We start from the raw sequence: 23121 nt of genomic DNA on the forward strand, positions 1-23121 counted from the left end.
GGAAAGAGGGAGGATGGAGTAAGAGGAAGAGCATGCCGCTTCTAAGAGCTGCTGTAGCTTTATTAGTGTCAGATATGGCTGCAGAATCTCGCCTAAATCCTCACTGGCTGTGGATCTCTCTTAGCTCTGTATTTATGCATTCTTCTTCACAGCCACACCCCAACCATTTCAGAATGTTTGTCGTTATAATATTATTCACAGGAATAAATCAGTATTCCTTGTTTTTCAGTGTTAAGCAGGTATTGTTTCCAAAACTAAGTTCTGATTTTTTTTTTCTACTAACAAATTTCAAAACAATGTGCTGCTTTTGAACCCTCTTCTGCCCTAAATATAAGTAAATAAAAGGCTTAGTGAGCAGTGCAAGGGTCAGATTTAATGGGATTAGGGTTCTTGTTCAAGGTAACATTAGACTAGGTTTGGGGAATCATGGTTATCAGAAGGAGCGTGTGGGCCATCCTGATCACTTTCCCCACCCTGGATGACTGGGTAAAAACAATTGACCATCTTGGGCCACCTATCCTTACCTCGGTTCCCTGCCCCTCGGCCATGGTGCTCTTCCCAGACCTGATGGACAGCTTTGTTTCCTTTTCATTTCAGCTGCAGATGAAGATATTCTTGCTAAAGGAAAACAGTCCATCAAGAGTCAGGCTTTAGGAAATCAGAACTCAGAAAACGAGATCCTCCTGGAAGGCGACGACGATACTCTGTCATCCGTGGACGACAAAGATTTAGAGAATCTCACCGGTAAATTCAGGGGTCGTGCACATACTTCAGCTAGCTCTGAGCCAACACGCATCTAATTACTTACTTTTTCAGCTCTGCCTGAAAAAGCAGGACTACCAGCTTTACACCCACAATTACATTAAATGAAGATTGTTTTTGTTCTTCTAAACATTTCCGCCCAATCTTCAATAGTTTCCCTGTCATTTTTCTATTCTGTTTACCCTATTCATCTTTTTCTTTTATGAATAATCTTTACTGAAAAAGAAAAAAAGTACAAAAACAGCAACAACAAAACAAACTTGCTTTACCCATCTAATGGGAGTTACCTAATCTCTACAAAATGAGAGCTGTAAGTAAAATTATGCCAGTTGCTTTGTAAATAAAGCTTGGAGGTAGATGAGCTATTTGCTTTGGTATACAGGTCTTAGGGAACATGCTGCATATACATTTAACTCTCAAAAAATCCATTCCAAGAATGCTATGGCTTTTCACAGGATTCACATATTTTATCTGATGTAGCAATTTTTGATTTGCGCTCTGCAGATTTTCAGTTTTACTTCCCTTATGGGAAAAATTCTCTTGTTTAGCTTGAAATTTTAGTCATTCATTAAATACCTTTTTTTCTTTAATGCCTGTGGCTCTGTCCCTCAAGGAGGAAAGTCTGAAAGATTCTACATCTTCAATAGATGCAAGTTACATAATCTACTATTTTGATAATTTAAAAGGCATGAAAAATCTTTTATTTAGTGACATATCTGCAACCATGAAATGAATAATAATGAAAAGCAAAAACAGGTGATGGCATCTTCTCTGATGGCTGTAAATCTCTCTGTAAAGTAAAATAAAATTAATTGGAGCTTACTGTTAAGGGATTTGGGGCAGGAGTAGAGAGTAAGGTGGACACTGCTATTCTCTGGTCTTTTCCTTCACATCCATTTCCACTCATTTCCTCCTCCTTTATTTTGCTTCTATTCTTGCTACTAGTAATACATTCATACAGTAATAGAGGTGAAAGGGGAGTTTAATTATATAATCTTGACAATGGAAATAGGATTAAGAAGTAATCCACACTAATAAAGTGGTGTGGGTTAGAAATGAAGTGGAAATTGTCAGGGGTCTTCTGTAGGACCTAGGCTGCCCTAGCTCCTGCAGCTGTCTGCTTACCCTGTAATTGAATGTCTGAGAATGATTGAAAAAATGTTATTTCTTTTCAGGATTACATGCTAATGTACGGAGGGCAAAGGAGACAGCAAAAAACACATAGCTGCTTATTTCATCCATTTATAGGGATGAGCTTTGGGAAATCATGGCTGTTCTGCAGTTATCTGCTGCCCATCTGCAAACACAATGTATTTGTACATTGGGAATAGAGGGCAAAACCTGCTCTGATCTCTGCAGAGCATCCCTCCTATTGTCCTGCTGGCACACATTAAGATTGATGTGAGATTAAGGACCAACACCCTTCTAACAATCGATGGAAATGTCAATTCATCTGAATTTTGAAACACTTATTCACCCATTGATTACCTGAATAGGTGTACCGTGTTTATAGGCACTATATTAATTCAGAACTATAAATGCCAATCTTGTCTTGCTGTTTTTGTCACCTATAGGATTTTTACAATGAGGAATTTACATGGGATTTCAAAAACTTACTACATCTCTCTGTACATAAATATATATATGTATAATTATTATTTTTAGTCCTTATTTTAGGTTTGGCTCTAATATACTTTATGCTCTTCTATCTATAGTGAATCTATTGTTTTCAGTAGCAGGCTGATTTGTCTTTTTGATAAGCCCTGTGGAGATTTGATTATTCCAATAAAAATTCATTCACTTGGAAACCCACCCTCCAGCTGTTTACTCCCAGAGTCCCTGAACTACACTAATACTAGATTTGGACGCATTGAACAATATTGAACAATGGAAAGGCAGGCTTGGAAAAGAAGTATTTTTACCAATCTTTCATGGGGTAAAGTTGTTATGGAAGAGGTTTTGTGCCAACCTGGCACAAAATCTTTATCAGAGAATATGGTTTAATGTTTCTCACTTCATTAATAAGCTAGTAATCTTTCTGTAATCATGCCTCAGCCAAACTCTAAGCTAACCTCTGGCCTTAGAAGCCTATTGAGTCTTCCTTGCTCCTGGTTGTTTTTCTATGTTGTTTGATAGCCTGAGGCTTGTTTTCTAAATGGAATGTGGATGGACTTATTTAGTCAGAGCCACCTTCTAACCAGGAGATCAGACCAAAGCTAGGCCGACTCCCTATAAAATAATTGAATCCTAGTTTACTGTTATCATTAACCGCCTATTATAGATCTCTTAATATGAGAACCCTAACTTTGCATTTTCAGAGGGAGATTTGGTGTGGACAGAATTTGTAAGTGTAAAAGGGGTAAGCAGGCAATTTGGTGCTAGAGGTGAGAATTTAAAATTAAATGAAATTTCTGCCTGAATCCACTTGATATTTTGAAAAATATCATTCCAACTTGTTTGGCTTGTCTTTTCCTTTTGGCAGGTCCTGTTAGCCTGAGCACACCAGCTCAGCTTGTGGCCCCCTCTGTTGTAGTAAAGGGCACTCTTTCTGTCACCTCCTCCGAACTCTATTTTGAGGTGGATGAAGAAGACCCTAACTTCAAGAAAATTGACCCCAAGGTGAGGAATGGGTTTCATTTTATGGAATTTTTTTTTTTTTTAATGATGGGAAAGTGTGTGTGTGTGTGTGTGTGTGTGTGTGTGTGTGTGTGTGTGTGTGGCTGCTGCTGGGTAGGACTGACATTAATAAACTATGATAGAAATAGTTTGAATTTCTTGATGAATTGCTTCTGCCTATATGCAAGGCAACTATCTCCTTTAGCTTATGATTCCCTTACCAGCTAGTTAGATTATTGAAGTTCATTTAGATTCAAAAACAATTTCCATTTAATTGCATTTATCATTAGCTCATTCAGGGGTGGGGGGAGAACCTCAGGGAATATCATCTATAAAATACATTTTGCCTCAAAGGGTCCGGGTGAATTAAGCTACAAAATTCAGTGAGATCGAGAGTGGAATTATTTTGTTTAGCCTTTATATTTTTCTGGATATAATACCAATATATCACTCTCCTTGCTTTGTCCTCCTGACTTACTACTCTGACATGCATGCAAGCATGGCTTGTATGTGCGAGATACCTCTTTTTCCAATTACCTGTAGTCAATTTTACAAGGTATTGCATAAATTCCTATTCTTAAATGAAAATGTAATTTTCCCTTTAAAATGTATTTCTGATTACTTTTCAGACCTTGGCAGCTTTATTTTACTAAGAGACATTTGTGGCATAGCCATAAAGCCAAAATTAGGTTTATTTCATGAAAGTGAATGGTAGAATTTGTTCTGTCTCTTTTAAAATTAGCAAAATAAGCAACCTGTAGAAAGAGAAGAGGTTTTAAAAAATGGAGTAATTTCTTTTACAGGCTGTTAGCTAGTGTGTGTGTGTGTGTGTGTGTGTGTGTGTGTGTGTGTGTGTCTACGTAATTGTTTTCTGAGTTTATTGGTAGGAAATTCTTTGATTTGGGAATCATGTGAATTATTAAATTTTAGTGACCTAGAAGTATTTCAAAGTCATTCATAATGAAAATGTTATAATTTTATGAAAAACTTTACAAACAAATCATATCTTGTCTTATGCATGTTTTTAGCACTTGGGTTCAGCATTGCTGCTTTTATTAAGACTGGACTTGGTAGACTATGTGAAAGGAAGTCTATGCTGAAACTGATTGTTTTGAGTTTAAGAATGTAGCTAATCCAATGTAGAGAAAACTTTAATTCTGAAATTATATCAGCTAGAAAAATTTTCTACTTTGTTGTATGGCTGAAATGTCTGAAAATGTATTTTAGTTTCTTTAGGAAAGAAAGGTAACCAAAATTACTCAAACTCTCTAATTTATGGTAATTTGTGAGTTAGACTGAAATTTAATTCAGAATACTATTTATTCTATTATGCTTTTAGACATACATGGCTTAAAATCTAAAATGTGATTTGTTTTAAACATATCTAATGAATTGTCCTCGTGATTAAAACCCCTGCCAATCTTTGTGATTAGGATCTTTGAAGTTATTGACTCCTTTTGGGGAAAGTTATAACTTCTTTTTCTGTCTGATCTTATTCTGTACAGCATCATTAAGTTAATTTTTTTCCCTGCTGTTTGTGCAATACAGGATCTTTGAGCCTAGACACAGAAATGGTCTGTACTGCTGCAACCTGCCTAATGTTACAGAAATCAAAACTTTTGCTAATTTATATTCTCAAAAAATTTTCAGCCCATTATTGGAAGAATTTTTGATTTTGTGTAGACGTTGATGTTTAAGGTATTTTGTAAATGAGGACACTGGAGTGTTTTTCTTTTTTTGTTGGTGATACCTGCATTAAATTAAATAAGGATGGAAAAAAAGATACTGAATTGGGGAATTTTTATTTCTCCTTGTCAAGACTTAAAACTTTTTCTCTGGGATAGTTGGAGGGACATACGTGTCTAATGCTTTAAATACTTTTGTGAGTGAAAAAACGGTCATTTAAAAATGTCATTTATATCTTTTAAACTAAACACTGTGCCCTTAAGTAATTTCTTTGTAAATGTAAGCACCTACTACTTGCTTTGAAATTGTTCTTAAAAAATCAGAACATTTTCCCTAGAGAATAAGTTCATTTGTATTATTCAAAAAATTAGTATATTTGTCTGAACCAGTTAGTATTACAGTGAGTTTATTCTACATCTGCAGGAAGAGAGACCTGAAAAAGATATAGTATAGGTTGAAAGAGTAGAGATGATTTCAGAACTGATAAGATCACAGTTTATATTTCTAACTCAGAACTATTTTTACTACGGAATTTTTACCTAGCAATCTTAAAACTTAAGCCTGTTTTATCAAGTGAACTAGGCACCAGAGCTCTGAGTAGCTCCCTTGTTTTTCATCCACCTCTGCTATCCTGCCGCTCATCCCTCCATACACTGCCTCCCCCACTCAGACTTCTTCCTCTGATCTTTAAAATTGCTTTTTAGAACATTTTTCTTTGTATCTCTCATTCCTGGATTTTCTCAGTAGGTTAAAAAAGTGGGCTAATTCAAAGAATAAATTTTAAATATTAAAAGGTAACATCTGACATAGATTCGGTACCTGTGCCTCTCATTAACATATGTAATGGAGTATAGTTACCTCCAGCATGAAGAAGAGGAACCAGTTCCTTTGGGATGCTTTCAGTTTTACTAATTATTTTATTTTTGTAATCAGATATTTCCTTATATTAAAAAGAAACGTTTGTTAAAGTTGAAACGTTGAAATGAATACACTGGATTGTTACCTTAGAAAAGCAGAAAAAGGAGGAACATACTTTTCTTATATTTAATTTTTCTTTGGTCATAAAATAGTATTAAAACCTTTTTTATTTAAATTGAGTATAAGCTACTTCTGAATAATTCTGGGACTTTGATTAAAAATGATCATAGTTACAGCATTTATAACTAGCCATTTAAAAACTTGAAGTAATTTATACATCTGGATTGTTTGTATCACCATTTGCTGGGGAAAAGGAATATGGCTATATCCATTTTATCCTCTTTTAATGTGACTGATTTAATTGTTAAGTTTTATTATTTAAAACTTGAAGAGGACAAATGATTGAAGGATGAGTATAACTCATTGTGTTAACTATTCAGAAAAGATCCATAAATGTTTCTTTTATAATTCAGACTCAGAGTGCATTTCTTTTTTAGATTATGGCATGAGAGAGCAAATATCTTAATTTTTAATGTGAAAAAACTTTTCTTGTAAAAATTAGGATCAAAATCAGTTCTTTCATACAAAATCTGTTCTTTCAAGTGTGAAATAAGATATTACTTTTAGTCTTAAAATCTACAGAACAAACATATATTATAGTTGTGTAAAATTAATATTTTCTCTTTTCTAAAGATTTTGGTGGGAACTTGAATCGTTAAATCTACAAAATGTGCTGCATTTGTAAATTTTGCAAACGAGTTAAAATGGAAGATTCTTGCATTCCTCAAGTTCACATCTTTATATTGTAAATAATAAATTGTGATCTCACCTTCCTTCATTTAAGAACAATCCACAAACAGTCATTTACAATGTAAAGTAGTATTTTTATTACTGTTTTCAACAAGACTGCTTAGGGTGAGGGAAGAGGTGTGGGGGAGGGAGGGGCACATCTGACATTGGCACTGAGATACATTTAACATCAGCAAAACTTTGTTTAAAAGAGAAATTTTACATATAATTAAATACTTTTTTTTCACTTGGTGACAACATTCAGGCAACCCAAAACAAATTGGAGAGAGAGACAGAGAGACAGAGACAGAGAATGAAGAGGGGGATAGAAGGAAAAGGGAGAAACTACTATATTTTGATTGAAAATGTACCTTGGGTTTCATTTTGTTGTGGCAAAGCCCGATTGCTTCTGTTGTGTGACCTTTTAAATTCACATTGTTTGGAAGAGAAGGATCACTTTTGTGCAAGAATGTGATTTTGTGTGTTTGGTTGGTTTGCTCTCCTTTTGTTTGCTTGTTAATTAAGGAAGTCTTCTGCCAGGTTCCCGTTTCTCTTAGGTGGTTTACATAAAAGTCTGTGTCTGGAGTTTCCGCTGTTTGTCGCCGAGTTGTGTGTTGTATGTTTGAGAGCATTCCTGTTTATGTCGCTTTTCAAGCAGTCCCCAGCACCCTATAGTTTGTCCAGGCTTTTGGGATTGGTGAGAATTTCCCTGGCCAACCTCCAGGTCTGCTTGGCAGCGCTCTCCAGGGCCGAGTGGGGCTTGCCCTGGAAAAGGTCGAGGTTGGGCAGAAAGTAGTGAGGGCAGCGGCGGCACTGCAGGCAGGAGATGAGCTGCAGCAGGATGCCGTTGAGCCGATCTCCGAGGCACGCCTCGTCCCAGTCCGTTTCCCGCGGGTGCTTCTCGCACTCGTACAGCAGCAGCGTCTTCATGTGGTAGTTATTGAGCGGCTGGCCAGGCAGCTCCAGGTGGCGGTCCCGCAGCGTCTTCAGCACCGAGAGACACTTGTTTCGGCAGCCGCCCATCAGCAGGCGGTTCTCAGCCTCTCCGAACTGCAGCACCCAGGCGTCGCTCTCCGCAGAGCTCTGCTTGCCGGTCAGCGAGTAGCACTCCTTAGAGAGCAAGTTGAACCCTTCGGCCTTGACCTCCGCCACCCGATTGGGGCCGGGCCAGGGGATGTGGGGCATAGGCCACTGTGCAGCACTGCGAGGCCAGATACCGGTGCACTTGAACGCCGGAGTGATTTGCACCACGTAGCGCTCCCTGATGCGCAACTTGACCTCGCTGGTATCCGCGATCATCTTGACCACATCCCGGTAGCTGCACTTGTCCACCGCCTGAGCCACCAGCGTCTGGAAACGTGAGCGGATCTTGCGCGCCGAGAGGTAGCCGGACGCTGTGATGAACTCGACCCAGAGAGACATGCTCCGCTTCCGCCCATCGCTCAGTTTGAGCACTGCGCAGCCGGGCAGAGAGCCGTCGTCCACGAAGTTGAAGACGCCCATCTGGTTTAGGTAGAGCACCACCTCGAATTCTGTGGGCGAGATGACCTCCAGCCCCTCGTAGCGGGCATCGATCTCGCTCAGGGAGCTGATGAAGCGAGGCTCCTGCACCTCCACTTCCTTTAGCACGTCCGAGACCACCTTACAGACCTCTCGGATGGTCTTGGCGATGGCCGCCTTGCGCGCTTGGCAGCGCTCAGTGTAGTATTTATTGAGCTGGTAAACCAGCTTGGCCTGAGCGGCGATCATGTTGGGGCACAGGTCCGGGCTGTACACCGGCGTCTCGCAGTACGTTGAGGGATCCAAGGCTCACGTGCTGGTGGTGGCCCTGCGGCTTGCGAAAGAGGCGCTGCGCTCCCCTAAGCCCCACTTTCACTCTTGTTTCCACCTGGGCTGCCCGGCTGATGCTTCAGCCGTCTAGCTCTTTCCTTCCCCTCTTTTGAAAGCTTTTTTCTTCTCCAGAAAATAAGGAAAAAAGAAAAAAAAAAAGGATGATCTTTGAAAAAGAAAAGTACCTGCTGGGACTTTTTTGCTTTCTCTTGATATGTGAAATAAAGATGTGCCTGCGGGCGAGATGAAGGGGAGGGGGGTGGGGAGACAGGGTGAGAGAGAAAAATTCTGGTTACCAAGAGGTTAGGCTTAGACGTCTGCAGCGGAGATGGCCCAGGAATCTGGAAATGAGGTCTTTTAAATGCCAAAGTAAATTTAAAAATAAAAGCGAAACTTTCAGTGTTTCATTCTTAAACTTCTCTCCCACCCTGGTAGCACTTCTTTATTCAGATTAGGTGAGCGCTTTTCTCCTCACCCTCCCCCAGATGGAAGGTGAAGGGTGTAATTAATGTCCAGAGAGCGGCGAAGTGCAACTCAGTCCGCAGCACACTCAGAGGTTCGCAGATGCCCCGCACTCTCAGCGTGTAGGTCTGGTCTCTTCTCAGGGGGTCCTCTTGTAGCGGTTTTCCTCTTTTCCTACTGGAGGCGTTGTTTGGACTGGGTTGGTTTGTTTGCAGTGCGTTCTTCTTGTCTTTCTCTAGGTGCAGACCGCTGGAAGTTGTTTGATACTCATTTCTGCTTCGTAATTTATAATTTTGGCCGTCACAAAATCTATTTTAGTGTGACAAAGTCTTTGCTTGCGTTGCATCTGGGGTTTAGTTATAACGATTCGAGGGTTTTTCTTCTCCTCCCCCTTTAGGTTGCTTGTGCAGATTCCACTTTCTGAGTCGCCTCTCCCTCCGATGTCTCTCTTTCCCTCTCCCTCCTAATCTCTCTTCCTCTCTCTCCCCCTCCCTTCCTTTCTCTCCCTCCCTTTCTCTTTCCCTCTTTCTCTCACCCCACCCCCCAGCACCTCCCTCTCCCTCTCTCTCTCTCTCTCTCTCTCTCTCTCTCTCTCTCTCTCTCTCTCTCTCTCTCGTTGCTGTTTCCTGGAGTTATTTAGTTTATGAATGGTCCTGGGCCATCATGAGGGGGGTGGAGCTTCAGTTCCTACAATCGCTGTTGGAGCTGTCAGTGCTTTAGCCAATCCGAGAGAGAAGACAGGCATGCTTGGCAAACGGTAGCAGCCACCGCTGCACTTGATAAAGAAAGGGGGTAAAGAGAGAAGTAAGAAAATAGGAAGAGATAGTAGAAGTCAAATGCTCACACACATTTTGCAGCCCCCTCTTCTTTATCCTCCTTTCTTATCAATTGCAAGGAAGAAAAAGAGAGTGTATAGAGAAGGAACTTCTTGGAGATGGCTGGAATGACTCAAGGGAGAGTAGCAGTGGTTCAGAAAGGTTCACTTTTTTTTTTTCTATCAACATTGTGAAGAAGGTGCAAAAGCTAACAAAATTACTTTCGCTTGAAGGCAAATGGGAGGAGGAAGGGAAATCTGGGAAAGGACCTAAATTTTTCTAGATTTTTTCCTTAGGCAACGTCTTCCTCCCTTTTCTTCCCCTCCCCTCCCATTGTTGCTAAGAGCCAGAGCAATTGCTGTATATGTGCGCCAGTTGGGGGGTGGGTGGAGTGGACATGGGGTGAGAGTTTATAATCGTAAATCTCTTTTCAGTAATTTCCATATGCTGTTGAAAAATGAGGCAGGACAAAAATGGTACAAGCACCTTGTTTGATAATTCATAATTAAGATTCAGATATATTTAATGTTATTACTTTATTGTTACAAGGAGTAACTTGTTATCAGAGAGAAAATATGTTTAAGTTGTGAGAAATGGTACAGATTTATATATGGTAAAATTTTGTTGGATATACTTTTTAAATAAGCCACTAAAATTATTTTAAACTTAATAAAAATGAAGGGAAGTAAATATGAACCTGATTTAAAGTTTTCTTAAAATGTTAATGTTGTAAATCTAATTTTGAGTATATTTTCAGGCAGTAGAGAATTTCATTTGTAAACTCATTTTATTTTCATAATTGACTCTTGCTTTTAAAAGACTTCACTGCTGCAAAAATCTATAACTATCCTGTTATTGATTACACAGATGGCTTCACTCCTCCCTTGACATTTCAGTGAAACTCATGCATGTGCTTTTAGTATATGTATTATACTTTCGAGCTGTACCATGGTAGCCTTTAGGTACTTTTGGTTGAAAGAGCTGTAACAGTGTTTCTGATTTGCTTAGAATTTATGTTTGAACCTCAGGTGTGTGGATTCTGAGTCTTTTTAAGGCAAATCAAGTAGATGGGAATGTTTTTAGTTAGAGTTTGGACGTTATGTACTCCGATAATGCTGTAACAAAGAAAATCTATAAGCCGGTTGTGCGAAGACTTCATTTTGCAAAACCTGGTATGCGGCTTTTGCAAAACCCCGTGGGAAGGCTTGACTTGCTGTCTTAAGGCTGAACCAGATGAACCTGAATTCAGTTGCATAGGGAAAGTTTGTTTCATCAGGTACTTGATGGCAGATGCTTGGACCTCCTTGGTTCGTTCTTACACATCTGGTGCGGACTACTGGTATCTTGTCACCCCTTCACTCTCGTAGCGATATGTCTCTTCCTAAAGAACTTTGTCCTTTTTTCCTTCTTTTAATCAAGTCGGCATTGTTACCAGGGATGTCTTCAGTGGCCAGGAGTTGAGACGAACAGTCGCGTCCGCGGCACTCCGGGACGCAGAGCTTTAGTGACTTCTCGGGAGTCTCAGCGGCGCCGGCGGCCGCGGGCTCCGGCGGGCTCCGGCGTGCGTGCGGCTGGCGTCGGACCCCGGGCGGCAGGAGGATGTACGCGAGCCGGCGCCTTCAGGGTCCGCGCGTGTGGGACGCCCAGGCTCTGCCGGCACCCCGGCGATTGGCCACGAGGCCACAGCGGCGCTCTGGGAACTGTTACTGGCAGGAGGGGCACTTTGCGGCGGGCAGTGGTGTGGACGCCAGAAGAGGATCCCGCGCGGCTTCTCCCGAGGGCAGTTACTGGGCGGAGACTGGTGGCGGGGTGAGAGGGTGAGGAGCTTCCTTCCCCCCGCCCCGACCCTCGCCCCTCGCCCCCGGTTGGAGCCGCTGAGGCCTCGCGCGTGGACCGGCCGGGCCTGCGACGCCCCAGGGAGTGTTTGCAGAAGGCCCCGGGGTGACGGCGTCATCCCTCCTCCGCGCTCCCGCGCCCGCGGGCAGGCGCCCAGCGCCCTCTGTCCGCACGCCCTTTTCGCGTGGGGCGGCCCCGGCCGCGCGGGTCTTGGCGCCACCACTCGCCCGGCACCCCATTCCTCCTCTCCTCCCTGCTCTGTCGGCACGACCAAGCTTCGCCCCACCCTTGTCCCCTCGCTTCTCCACTTTTGCGTACTGAGGCCGAGGGAATGATAAAATGTTACAAATATTTTGATTTAAAAACAATTCATTACCAATTTACCCTGTCCAAGGTAGATGCTCTAGTAAATAATAAATCAGTTAAACAAAGGCGGCTTTAATTTATTGCCGTGGTACTAATTAGAAACATCATTTGAGCAATAAACTTAAACACTTCCAGCAAATAATGCTCCCTCTTGCTGGTTCCCTTCCTTCCCCTCCCCCACCCCAACTCACTCTGGCTGCCTCTGCTCTAAGAGCTGCTTCAGCTGTGTGTTTGCGGATCCGCTCTTCCTCTGGTTGAATAATTGAAGGGGGAAACGGTATCCGAGGAGGCTGTAATTGAAGAGCCCCTGTCACCTCTGCTTTTATGTATGTTAGTATAGAAGTCCATCAGCAGCTCCTTGATGGTGTATTAAAACGGAGTGGCAGCCCCTTCTGCAGGAGATACCGTCTTCTATTAAAGGAGACCAAGTGAGAGAAAGAAACTCTAGAGGCTAAAAGCCACTTCAAGTCTTCAGACCGATTGATCTGTATTCTCTTGTTATAATCCGTCTCATCATACTTGAGTTAATGAGGCAAAAGAGGGGGAGCGAAATCTGATGGTCCTTGACAAATTCATTAGGGAGGCTGCAGGACATTTTATTTGACTGTTAAACATCTTGTTTGTTTGGTTTAGGCAGTGCCAACATCAGCATGCTTCTGCCCAGACTTATCATGTTGGTCTGACTGCAGACATTACTAAAAAGAGAAAGAGGACATTCAGGGTGTGATTTGAATATTTTGTTTTGGATTTCATGAAGCCCATAACCTTCAGACTTCTCTAGGATTTACCTTCACCATCCTTACACTTAGGAACATTTATGAAAATTTAGATGATGATAGTGAGGTGGGCATGTTTTTAGTTACTATAAACTATGTATGTTTAAACTTTAGTCGGAAAAGTTCCCATTTCCTTAAAAAATTGAGTCAAGTTACAGAAATTACTGTGCTAGTTTTTGAAAAATATGAATGTTTAAGCTCCAGAAGAGTAGCCAGATCATACATTAGATCCTATCTTTACTTGATCGTGGTTAAATAAACTTTTAATTATTAATTGAATTTCCTTTTTCAGTGAAACACTTATGGGTACAGAAACTTGGAAATCAAAATGTTAACTATTTATACAAATATGATGTTTTTGAAAGAAAATGTGTGTATTTTAATTTGAATGCCTTTTTATATTTAAAATTAGAAGCAGAACCAGGTACTTTATGAATGGCGCTAAAACAATGTGATGAGTTGACAGGATACTTAAAAAACTGAAAATATTTCTAATTGAAGAATAATGGGCAACTAAGTTAGAATGCTAATCTTGTAATATTTTATTCTAGGATAATAACACAGTACTTGATTTTTTCAGTTTCTCCATTTATGATACTTTCTTGCATAGAGAATTCAGTCATATTTTCTTTCAGCAATTGACTTAAACATCCTCAGCTTAAGTGCTTTGAGAAAGAACCCTGTCTTCCATTTACAGGCAAACAGTATGAGAGAAAAAAGAAAACTAATGCTCTTTGCCTGTCATTTTTATACATTCTTGCACTGCTGATGAAGCTTGAACTGCTGCAGGGAATGTATGGATTTGAAAAGAAATGATTCAGTAGTTCATGTTGTGTTTCTCAGAAGCAAAACCAAACTAATGGCTGCAGTCAGTGCTTCTGTACATCTGACAGTTATAATCCTGTTTACATTTCCAGAGAATACAAAATGCTTAAACTGTTTTATTTTTTGCTGATCTTTACTTAGAAATGTGCTTACTGAGTTAAACTTCAGTGCAGTTTTTACTTTATCATATCACTGGGACTTAAAAGATCCATTAATTATCTCTAGAAATGGCATACAGTATTTCAATAATCTTTCCTAAAGAGTATACAGATTTTAGATTATATGATTTTGTTTTCCAGGAAAACATTTTAGAATTATTAAGAAAATAATCAGGTTATTGACTTAAAAAAATCAACTCTCTGAAGGATTTATACTTTTTGGAAAACAAAAGACCACGTGTTTACCTGTATATATTCTTATCCTCTAAAATCTAACTTTAAAATATCTGTACAGTTGCTAAATGTTTGGTTCTTATATGCTTAATCATTCAATATATTTATAAAAATATTTTTTAAGAAAAAAATTCTTTTTTAGGGGGTCAAGATGTATAAGGGGCAATAAATAACGATTAAATTCTCTGAATTTAAAAACGATTCCAGTAAAAACAAGAAGAAAAATAAATAACCCAAACACAATTTGTTAGTGTATTAGTTGATGAAATTTTATTGAAGTAATTATATTAAACTATCTGTAAGAAGCTTTAACAGCACCAACTGTCAGGATTATACTATGCACATTGTATTAAAAGTCAGGGTAAAGCTGCATTCTCTTCCATTCCCTGTCAAATGATCTAATTTTCCAAATCTCCTAAGTATCATAGAAATTGTTTATAAGCTATTGATAATTATTATTCTGGAATCAATCAGGAGAATAATCAGTAATAGAATGTTTTCTTTGAGCAGTTCACCATAGTGCCTGTTAATTTTAAATGGTCAATCATGCTGCTAAAACAAGTTGTTTTTTTAATTTCTTTCACAAAATAGCTTTAAAAAAAACCTGAGGGGCTTCCCTGGTGGCGCAGTGGTTGAGAGTCTGCCTGCCGATGCAGGGGATGCGGGTTCGTGCCCCGGTCCGGGAGGATCCCACATGCCGCGGAGCGGCTTGGCCCGTGAGCCATGGCCGCTGAGCCTGCGTGTCCGGAGCTTGGACTCCGCAACGGGAGAGGCCACAACAGTGAGAGGCCCGCATACCGCAAAAAAAAAAAAAAAAAAAAAAAAAAAACCTGAAAAAACCCCAAACCTTGTAATCACTTTGATTGGTAACCCAAGGGTATTGTCATTTGAACAGTTTGAACTTAATGTTCTGTAAGGTCAAAGCAATGGCATTAACTTTGCATTACTAAGCCTCAAACTGTACTGAAAAGTAAATGCTTTTATGTACTTTTGAATATTGTTTTGTGGGGTTAAGTTTGTTTGGGTTACCTTGGATAATGTATTTGATTAGTGATATTTACACCTATTAAACTTTTACAAGTCTAATTCTTGTATAATTTAGTAGGATGAGAATATTGAAAGTACAATAGATGTTTGTTTTTTCCCCAAGATTAGTACTCAGCTGTGTATATGAGTACATTATTAAGCTATACATAATATCATCAAAATGAACAGTGATAGAGCAAAGAACTTGTACTCAGGAGAATGGAAGTGAGCAGCTTTTAGCCTGACTGAAATGTAAATATTCTTGTATTACTGAGCTAGGATATACAGTGTTAAGACAATCTGAGTTAATTCGGCAAGTATTTTTCATTGAATTTACTATATTTTCATTTATGTCTTTTGACTTTACCAAGAAACATTTAGCTTTTTCTCATTTTAGAGAAACACAGTTTTGAGTTGTAGCAGTCACATTCCTTTATTTCTGTAAGACAGTTGAATAGTTCTGAGAAGTTAAATAAGAGTCTACCTTTCTGTCTTCTTTCCTTCCTTTTTAACAATTTTAACTTATTAATATACTATGAGGTATATATTATATTTTTTCTGTTTAATAACTTTGGCTTTCATGACTCACTATAATTTTCAACAAATGAAAGGGTGCTTTTAGTAGAAGCCAGTTCTTAACTATTTACGGTATGATTGTGTAATTAGTGGATTATTATTTGTGTCTCCTCCACCTTTGAGAAACAAATTTTACTGGTCTTTAATATCACTTCCACAAAATAGAAAATCAGGATTATTGATATTAAACTTGATGCTAAATAAATCAAGGCTCTTGATTTCAATTTCATTCATTTCCATTCGGAACATTGAATTTTATGCTTTAAAGAAGATGCGATATCCTTAGTTTAATAAGATAATACTACTGATTCACATTAGGATATGTTTCTTGGGATTTCAGAGTCATTCCCACTCCCATTTCCACTTTCCTTTGCCATCAGTGCCAGACATTTACAAAACAGATGATTGAGATTAGGGGTGTAGATTATGCCTGTACTGAGCTGTACTTAGTTCAAAATATAAGACTTGGTGTTACGTTCTATATTTCTTTCAGGCCATACGAGACATTTTGTGGGCCTATGTTTAAAATTATCAGTTAAGCATATCGTAGGTAAATTTTTGTTACACTTCAGGAAAACTAGGCCTTTTAAACATCTTAGTTTCTCTTGAAATATACAGGTTCTGCAGCACTCCATCTATAATATTATTAGTAGTAGTAATTTTGCATCAATCTTCTGCTAAGATTACAGGAAATTTTTAATAAGCTTGTGTTATTTTTAATGAAAATGTTAAAAAAAATCTAGCCTGTTCCTTCCTTTAAACATTGTGAATTAGCGTAAAAGTGATGTGCTGAGAGGTTTCTCTGATTCCTGGTAGTGGTTGAATAACAACAACAAAAATCCTTCATTGGCTCTAATCTACGTATAGAAGACATCTGTGTAGTATAAATGAAATAATATTTGATGATCTAAGGAATGGAAACTTTTCCTTTAACCATGTGAAATAAAGCTAGGATATAAAACAGCTGTCTTGGCCTATGTATATCAAGGTTCTGCCAGTCTGTTTCTTTTCTGAGTTTTCCCTCTCTCTCTTCCCTTGTTATCTTTGGATCCTAAAGAGTCACTCTCTTATTTTCTGACTGGTTTTGTCTGTAGACGAAACCTGGGTTAGTAGGTTTAAATCAGCCAAGATAGAGTGAAAAATCTTTGATCTATGGCTATGACTGTTTCCAAATGATTTGCTTGCTGGGACCAGACACTATCCATGCCCTTTCACTTTGCTATCAGATAGGTGCACACAAAGGACCTGAAAGGCTACCAGATGCACAGTTAATCATCATATTAGATAAGTAAAGGGTTCCAACCATACTTAATTAGATCTTCTATTTCTAATAGTTATTTGTTCTATAGTACCTTGTTGGTTAAATGCTCTACAAATCTAATCTTTTCTTCAAATTAGTTAAAACTTTCTATAAATTGTAGCATCAATTTAAAACAAATGATACAAAGCTATGTATTTTTTTTAATAAAAGTTCCTTGCTGTTACATAGCTTACCTGCATAGATAAGATAAAGAAAGGGAGACAGTATGATAGTATTAAAGAGCATTAGTCTAGGGGATAAAAAGCCCTGAATTTTTATCCTAGCTTGGCTACAAACCCTGTGAGTGACCTTGATCAAGTCACTATCTCCACTCACTATTTTCTCAATTGTTAAATGGGATAGATGAAGAGTGTTTTCTACCTCTTCTAGATAGACAAAAATCTGTAATTTCCTACCCTAACATGATTAAAGTTCTTTTTTATATCTTTATTCATTGATTTTAAATCAGAAATCTTTCTGCACACATTTAGAATTTCAGTGCTGTTTTAATATATGCATATGAAAGTTTTCAACGTGAAAAAAATCACAGAAAGAATAAGCTTACAGATCGTTATATTCCATATTTTAGACTTAAGGGAAAAAATGCAAATTATAGATTGGAGACAGTTGTGAGGGACAACCCATTAGCAAATTGGAATAGATTCTAAGAGTATACTAATTATTCTTTGATAGGAGTTGGATCATAAAAATATGAAAATGAAACAGGCTGTGTATTCTTGTATATTCAGCAGAACCGTATGTGTTTAAAGGTATATGCAAGGTTGGCAGGTGTGTGTTTTTTTTTTTCTCTCAAATTGTTGAATTGTCTTTCAATGTTTCTGATATTTTCACTAAGATTAGCTATTCTGTAAATATTAGTTCGTGGAGCCAAATAAAGTTCAAGTTCATAATTAACTTAAAAAATTTTTTTTAAAAATGGAAAGGTCAGTCCTCTCTTTAGAGAAATGACACTGCTTTAAGCAACTATAACATTACCGTATTCATGTTGTGTTAAAAGATAGACCCAAGCAGGGAAATGGTTTTCAAAACATGAGTTACTAAAGTAAGTTTTATACTACTTTCTCATGCTTTTCACTTGTTTTCATCAGAAGACCTGACAAGCATAAAAGTGTTAACATCTTTTATTTTACAGATGTTCTTAGTTTTCCCTCAAACTGTAAAAGATGCTGTATCAGAGTAGCATGGTAGGAAGTAATTTCAACACCTCCTTTCACTTATGCGATAACTTATTATTTGTCTGAGCTTGTGGATATTTTCGGAGGGAGGGAAGTGAGACAGGAAAAGACAACATATTGAGACCTAATTGTTCTCATTTTGAGATATAGATCAATCAGTCTGTCTGCTGTATTATAAATTCTCTCTAAAATACCTTTTCAGTGGGCATAGTTGAGTTATTTTACTTCTATATTGTGTTCTTTGGAAGTCTGTCGTCAATGCAGTAGGCGTGCCAGGTGACCACCGAGAGAGTTGTTGATGGACACTTGGTGGGTTTGCAGAGTGCAAACCTAAAAGACTAAGAGTTGTGAAAGGCATTGCTATTTGTGAATTTATGTTTTATCTCACTTCCCTTGAAAATTTATGAGTAGCGTGGCTTAAGGGTGCTGGAGTTGTGTGTTCCAGGGCTTGCCCCTACTGATAACACCCTTGTTGGCGTGAAAGTGCAATGCAAATTATGACAGTTACAACCTTCTGTTTTGTTTAACTTGTCAGTAGATTTCCTGGCTCAGTGCTGAGGGCAATGGTGTGTTCAGCTAGTCCATATTCACCTAAACTTAAAAGGTCAGGTTTCTACAGGCAAGCCTAGTCAAAGCCTAATTGATGAGGAGGGCAAAGAGACAGAATTTACTGTTCTGTTGGCTAGTTTCATATCGTTAGGTTGTCCTGAAAGCATCAGGCAGTCACAGCCCCTTTCATGTAAGTGCTGACCCTAGACAGGAGCTGACAATCAAAGGAGGCAGCCACAGGAACCAGTGCAAGTAGGCTATTGATTTTTCAGTTAGGTCTAAGTAGTTTGTAGTATGGGTAATGGGTGACAGAGGCAGGTATGTCATTATCAATGAGCTCCAGAACAGTAGTGACAACCCTCTCTCATATTTCCTTCAGCACTGACAGTATGCATCCAGGGCTGGTCAATAAATCGCCCAACCCTTAACTGACAAGTGACTTGGAGGTTTAGGTTGAGGGGTGGAAGTTATAGAGCTAAACTTCTCTACTTGAACACATACTGGATCTAGCAATAGAGTCAGTAACTATATTGTAAGTTTTTGAAGTTTTCATTTGGAAAAGTCAGTGCAACTATGAAAATCAGAGTTTACTTTTAAGCTTTTGAGAATTTAAGAAGCATGTTTACTTAGTTAAGAAATAAAGAAATGGGCTAATCATTTGTAAAGATACTCTGCAAGCATAATTAAGCTAGGTTATTACTGTACGGTTTCGCTTTTAATTTAGACTAGATCTTTATTTAATCACGATATCTCTGAACTTATAAAAGTTTAGCAGTTAGAAATTCTCTTAAAATCCTTTATAATTCCTAATCTCTTCTTAAATGTTTTAACTGCCAGACTAATTTTAAGTAGAAAAAAACTTGAACCATTTGTAAATGTTAGGTATTAGCCATTAACCAGTTACTATTTGACCTTCAAATTCGTTTTATATTACTTTTCAAAATAAAATAGTCAGGAATTGAACATTTAATGATTAAAGTTTGATGAATTATGGTTGCTTCTGAATTTTGAAAAGCAATGAGGCTGACTTGTTTTAAAAGCCTTTCACATGGATATTTAAATTTAAAGGTAGATGTAGTTCGTATTCACATAAACACAAAAGTGTAACAGGTTTTGATTAAAAGTAACATGTTCTAAAAGGGATATAAAATAATTGAGAAATATTTTAAATTTAAACCAATCTCTATTTTGTTACAAAATATAAGTAATATAAAGAGAAGATAGTATTTATAACTAGAAGTGGGAGTTTGGGTTGTACCAGGATCCTTGCAAACTATCACATGCTTACATTTTTTGAAAACTTTAAACAAATTGAAATAAAACAGAAAAGTAAATGTTTTTTAAAACTTCCTTAAATAACTTATCGCTATGATATCTTGTTTAACACTGTGATATTGTACAGAACCAGAGTTTAAGTCTGTAGTATCATCTAGCCGTGGGGTAGCCTGCCTGACCACATGAATCATTTTCATTTGTCCAATACAACTGAAAATACCACACACACACCCTTTTTTCTTTAACAACAGCAGGTTAATGCATACAGAGGGTATGGATGCTTAAATATTTTCTTAAGTTTGCAGTGACATGTCTGTGTGAATACCCATCTTCCTTCTTAAGAAATGAGAGAATGCACATTTGAAATGTAGTGAAAGATGGCTACTTTGGAAATGTGATAGTCTTAGTTTTAAAGACGCTTTGGGATTATGTAATTAATATTTAGAGAAATTTTATTCAAATCTTTTGCTTTAGTCACCTTTTGAGGCTTATAGATTCTTAAAGCAAGATACCTTTTAGAGTCAGTGTTTTCCCCCTGTTTGTTAATCATTCACTTAATCTGTGTTTTTCTGTTGGATTAGATAAAATATTTAGCTGGGAATCTTGTAATCTTTATATTGTTAGCTATATTATAGTTGCAGCTTCTTCTGCTGTATTTGAAGTCTTTCCTGAATACAGTGTTTTTATCAGGAATAAAAAAAGAAAAGCTGAAGAAAGGGGGACAAATTAAATTTTCATGAAAGAAAATCCTAATCAGTAGTGACAGTGTAAGAGAAAGATGATTGCCACTTGGTCATTGTGGAGAGGCACTTAGATTTGGTGTCAGTGCTTCTGTTAATGATGACTAATGTCTTTCTCGGAGCAAGTGCACGCTCCAACATACTGCTACAGCCAGAGAGAGGGCTCCGCAATAGACACCACTCAGCAAAAGCATTAGGTGTCCTAAAACAAAGGCTTTTTAATGCAATCAGTTTGACAGTCTCTATTATTAGAAAAATGCAAACATAATTCTAAGGCATTTATCAACACACTTTAAGCTGTTTTATGTCCAGTACTAAGAGATATTATTTTAAAATTAAAATTGAACAATATTAATAAGATGTGCTCCCTACTTTGTTACTTACAGGAACGGGGGCATATGTTGCCGTTGCATAAAATCAGTTGTGTTTAAGAAAAGTTTGCAGAAGAGACAAACATGCAGCAGATTTTTTTTTCATACTGCATTGCTGTATCCTGAATAAATGCTTTATAGTTACAAAAAGAGAATGAATGACTCAAAAGATCTTTTTAGATCTTTTAATCTTAAATATACTGCTTACAAAAAGATGACATGTGTTATTTCTTCAGTTTTCCCCCAAAGTGTAAGACCTTTCAGAAGGGCATTTGCAATGCTTGTCATATTTTTTCATATACATCTTATTGGCCTGATGTGTCTTGAGAACCATGAGAACACAGATGTCATTGCATTCAGACAACACTAATTACTCTGGGATTTTTGCAGCCTCAGTGCCTGCATGTAACTGTCGACTATGATTGTTCATGCAGCCTACAGTGGGGACGTTTTGCACATGAAAATAGTGAGACACAAAAATTGTAAGACAGGTCTTTTAGTCCCCTATTGTTCTCCAGTAGAACTTGGAAGAAAAAAATTCCTGACACATCAATTTCATTCAGTATTTTGCATTTGAACCATGTTTTACCAACATCTTCCTTTCTAAAGTAAGAGTGTTATGCTTTAGTGTTCAGTGAAATCTGTTATCCATCTGTTCTTTAACCTTCTTGTACAGTCTTCTACATTATTTTGTCTTCAAGCTTCATGGGAAATTTCTTTATGCAGCTTATAGTTTGAGAGGAGCACTAATTGTGATATGAGTCTTTCCAAAGTGACAGTGCAAAACAATAAATATGTATGATGTGTTCTTCTGGTGTGCAGTTTAATGTTTAATGAGAAGCTGCAGCAAATATGGTTAGTCTCAATGTCGGTAAGTCCAATCATCTTATGCTTTTAACACAGGTCAGTTCTTTTCTTTGTTTAATTTTCTCTGTAACATTCTGGATTTCAGTTGATGATTCATGGTGTTTAGGTGGTTTCAAAGTATCAGAGGTCAAATGGTGGTCACATCTGGGCCCTCACTACTAAATGTGAAGACCAAATATATGTTTTGATAAAAAAGCATAATCTGTGATTGAAAATAAAAAACTCCAGTAATGTAACTTCATATGCTGATGAAGCAGAAATTGAAGCAGCTTGATCAAAGATGTATGATGAGATAAAACTGCAGTCTCTGCTGTACAGTTATAGTAATTATGACTAATGAACCATCCAGTCTGGAAGAAATGGCATGCCCACAGGGACTGTGTCCAATCAGTTGTGACTTATGCAAACTGAACAAACCATTGTGATGGGGTTCCATATTCTATATCATAAGAAGTATACTCTTCATTATTAGTATAACTTTTGTTAGGGTAATGTAAAGTGATTGGAAGTTATCTAAATTTTGTTAAATATGGATTATAATTCTTTTTCTCTTTCATATACTTATTTAAAATTAAACACATTTATTTTGTGTTTGTGACCTCTGGTTTACCTCTCCTTTCCTAAACACACTTAAGTCACTAACACAATTCTGTGACTTCCTACTTGTTCTTCTGTTGTGCTACTCTTGAACACCCCCTCTGTTTTAGAGCTCTTGTTTACTTTTGTCAGGAATTATTGTTCACTAACTGGATATTGGAGAGATACTTTTACGATAATAGTAAGACGCATGAGGCAGTTACTGTGTGTAAGCACTTTTCTAAGTGCTTATGTTATGTTAACATAACATAGGTTATATTAACCTATGTTAACTCAAAAATCCTTTCTTACAACCCTTTGAGGTAGTTGCTATATATATATTAGCACCATTTTACAGATGAAGAAACTGAGATGCGGGAAGGTTGAAATTTGCCCAAGGTTACATGCTCTTATTAATGTTGGATTACCTTGAGGAAGTTAGTTATAGTCTTCTGACCCTAATGTATTTCTAAATTATTCTCACTTTCCCTTTTCCCACCCTGGATTAATTTTTTGTTGTTACTGGTTTTCTGGCAACTGACAAAACTGCTAGGGTATTTTAAATGCGAGGG

General features: G+C 37.9%; 2 protein-coding genes across 4 annotated transcripts in view; one reads left to right on the forward strand and one right to left on the reverse strand.

Moving 5' to 3' along the window:
- The window catches only part of LRBA (LPS responsive beige-like anchor protein), a 753999-nt gene that overhangs the window by 449785 nt on the left and 281093 nt on the right, over positions 1 to 23121 (forward strand). For all 3 annotated transcript variants that reach the window (XM_032633582.1, XM_032633583.1, XM_032633584.1), the window contains 2 exons: positions 598 to 744; positions 3245 to 3381. In XM_032633582.1, the coding sequence (XP_032489473.1) occupies positions 598 to 744; positions 3245 to 3381 (284 nt within the window). The remainder of the gene's footprint in view (positions 1 to 597; positions 745 to 3244; positions 3382 to 23121) is intronic.
- MAB21L2 (mab-21 like 2) lies at positions 6853 to 9405 on the reverse strand. The gene has a single exon (XM_032633590.1). The coding sequence runs from the start codon at positions 8518 to 8520 to the stop codon at positions 7441 to 7443; it is 1080 nt and encodes a 359-aa protein (XP_032489481.1). The 5' UTR covers positions 8521 to 9405; the 3' UTR covers positions 6853 to 7440.

Source organism: Phocoena sinus, chromosome 5, assembly GCF_008692025.1.
Source record: "Phocoena sinus isolate mPhoSin1 chromosome 5, mPhoSin1.pri, whole genome shotgun sequence".
NCBI lineage: Eukaryota > Metazoa > Chordata > Mammalia > Artiodactyla > Phocoenidae > Phocoena > Phocoena sinus.

Excerpts from the sequence above, each read along its gene's own strand:
- MAB21L2 (XM_032633590.1), bottom strand. The coding sequence starts at position 8,520 with ATGATCGCCGCTCAGGCCAAGCTGGTTTACCAGCTCAATAAATACTAC.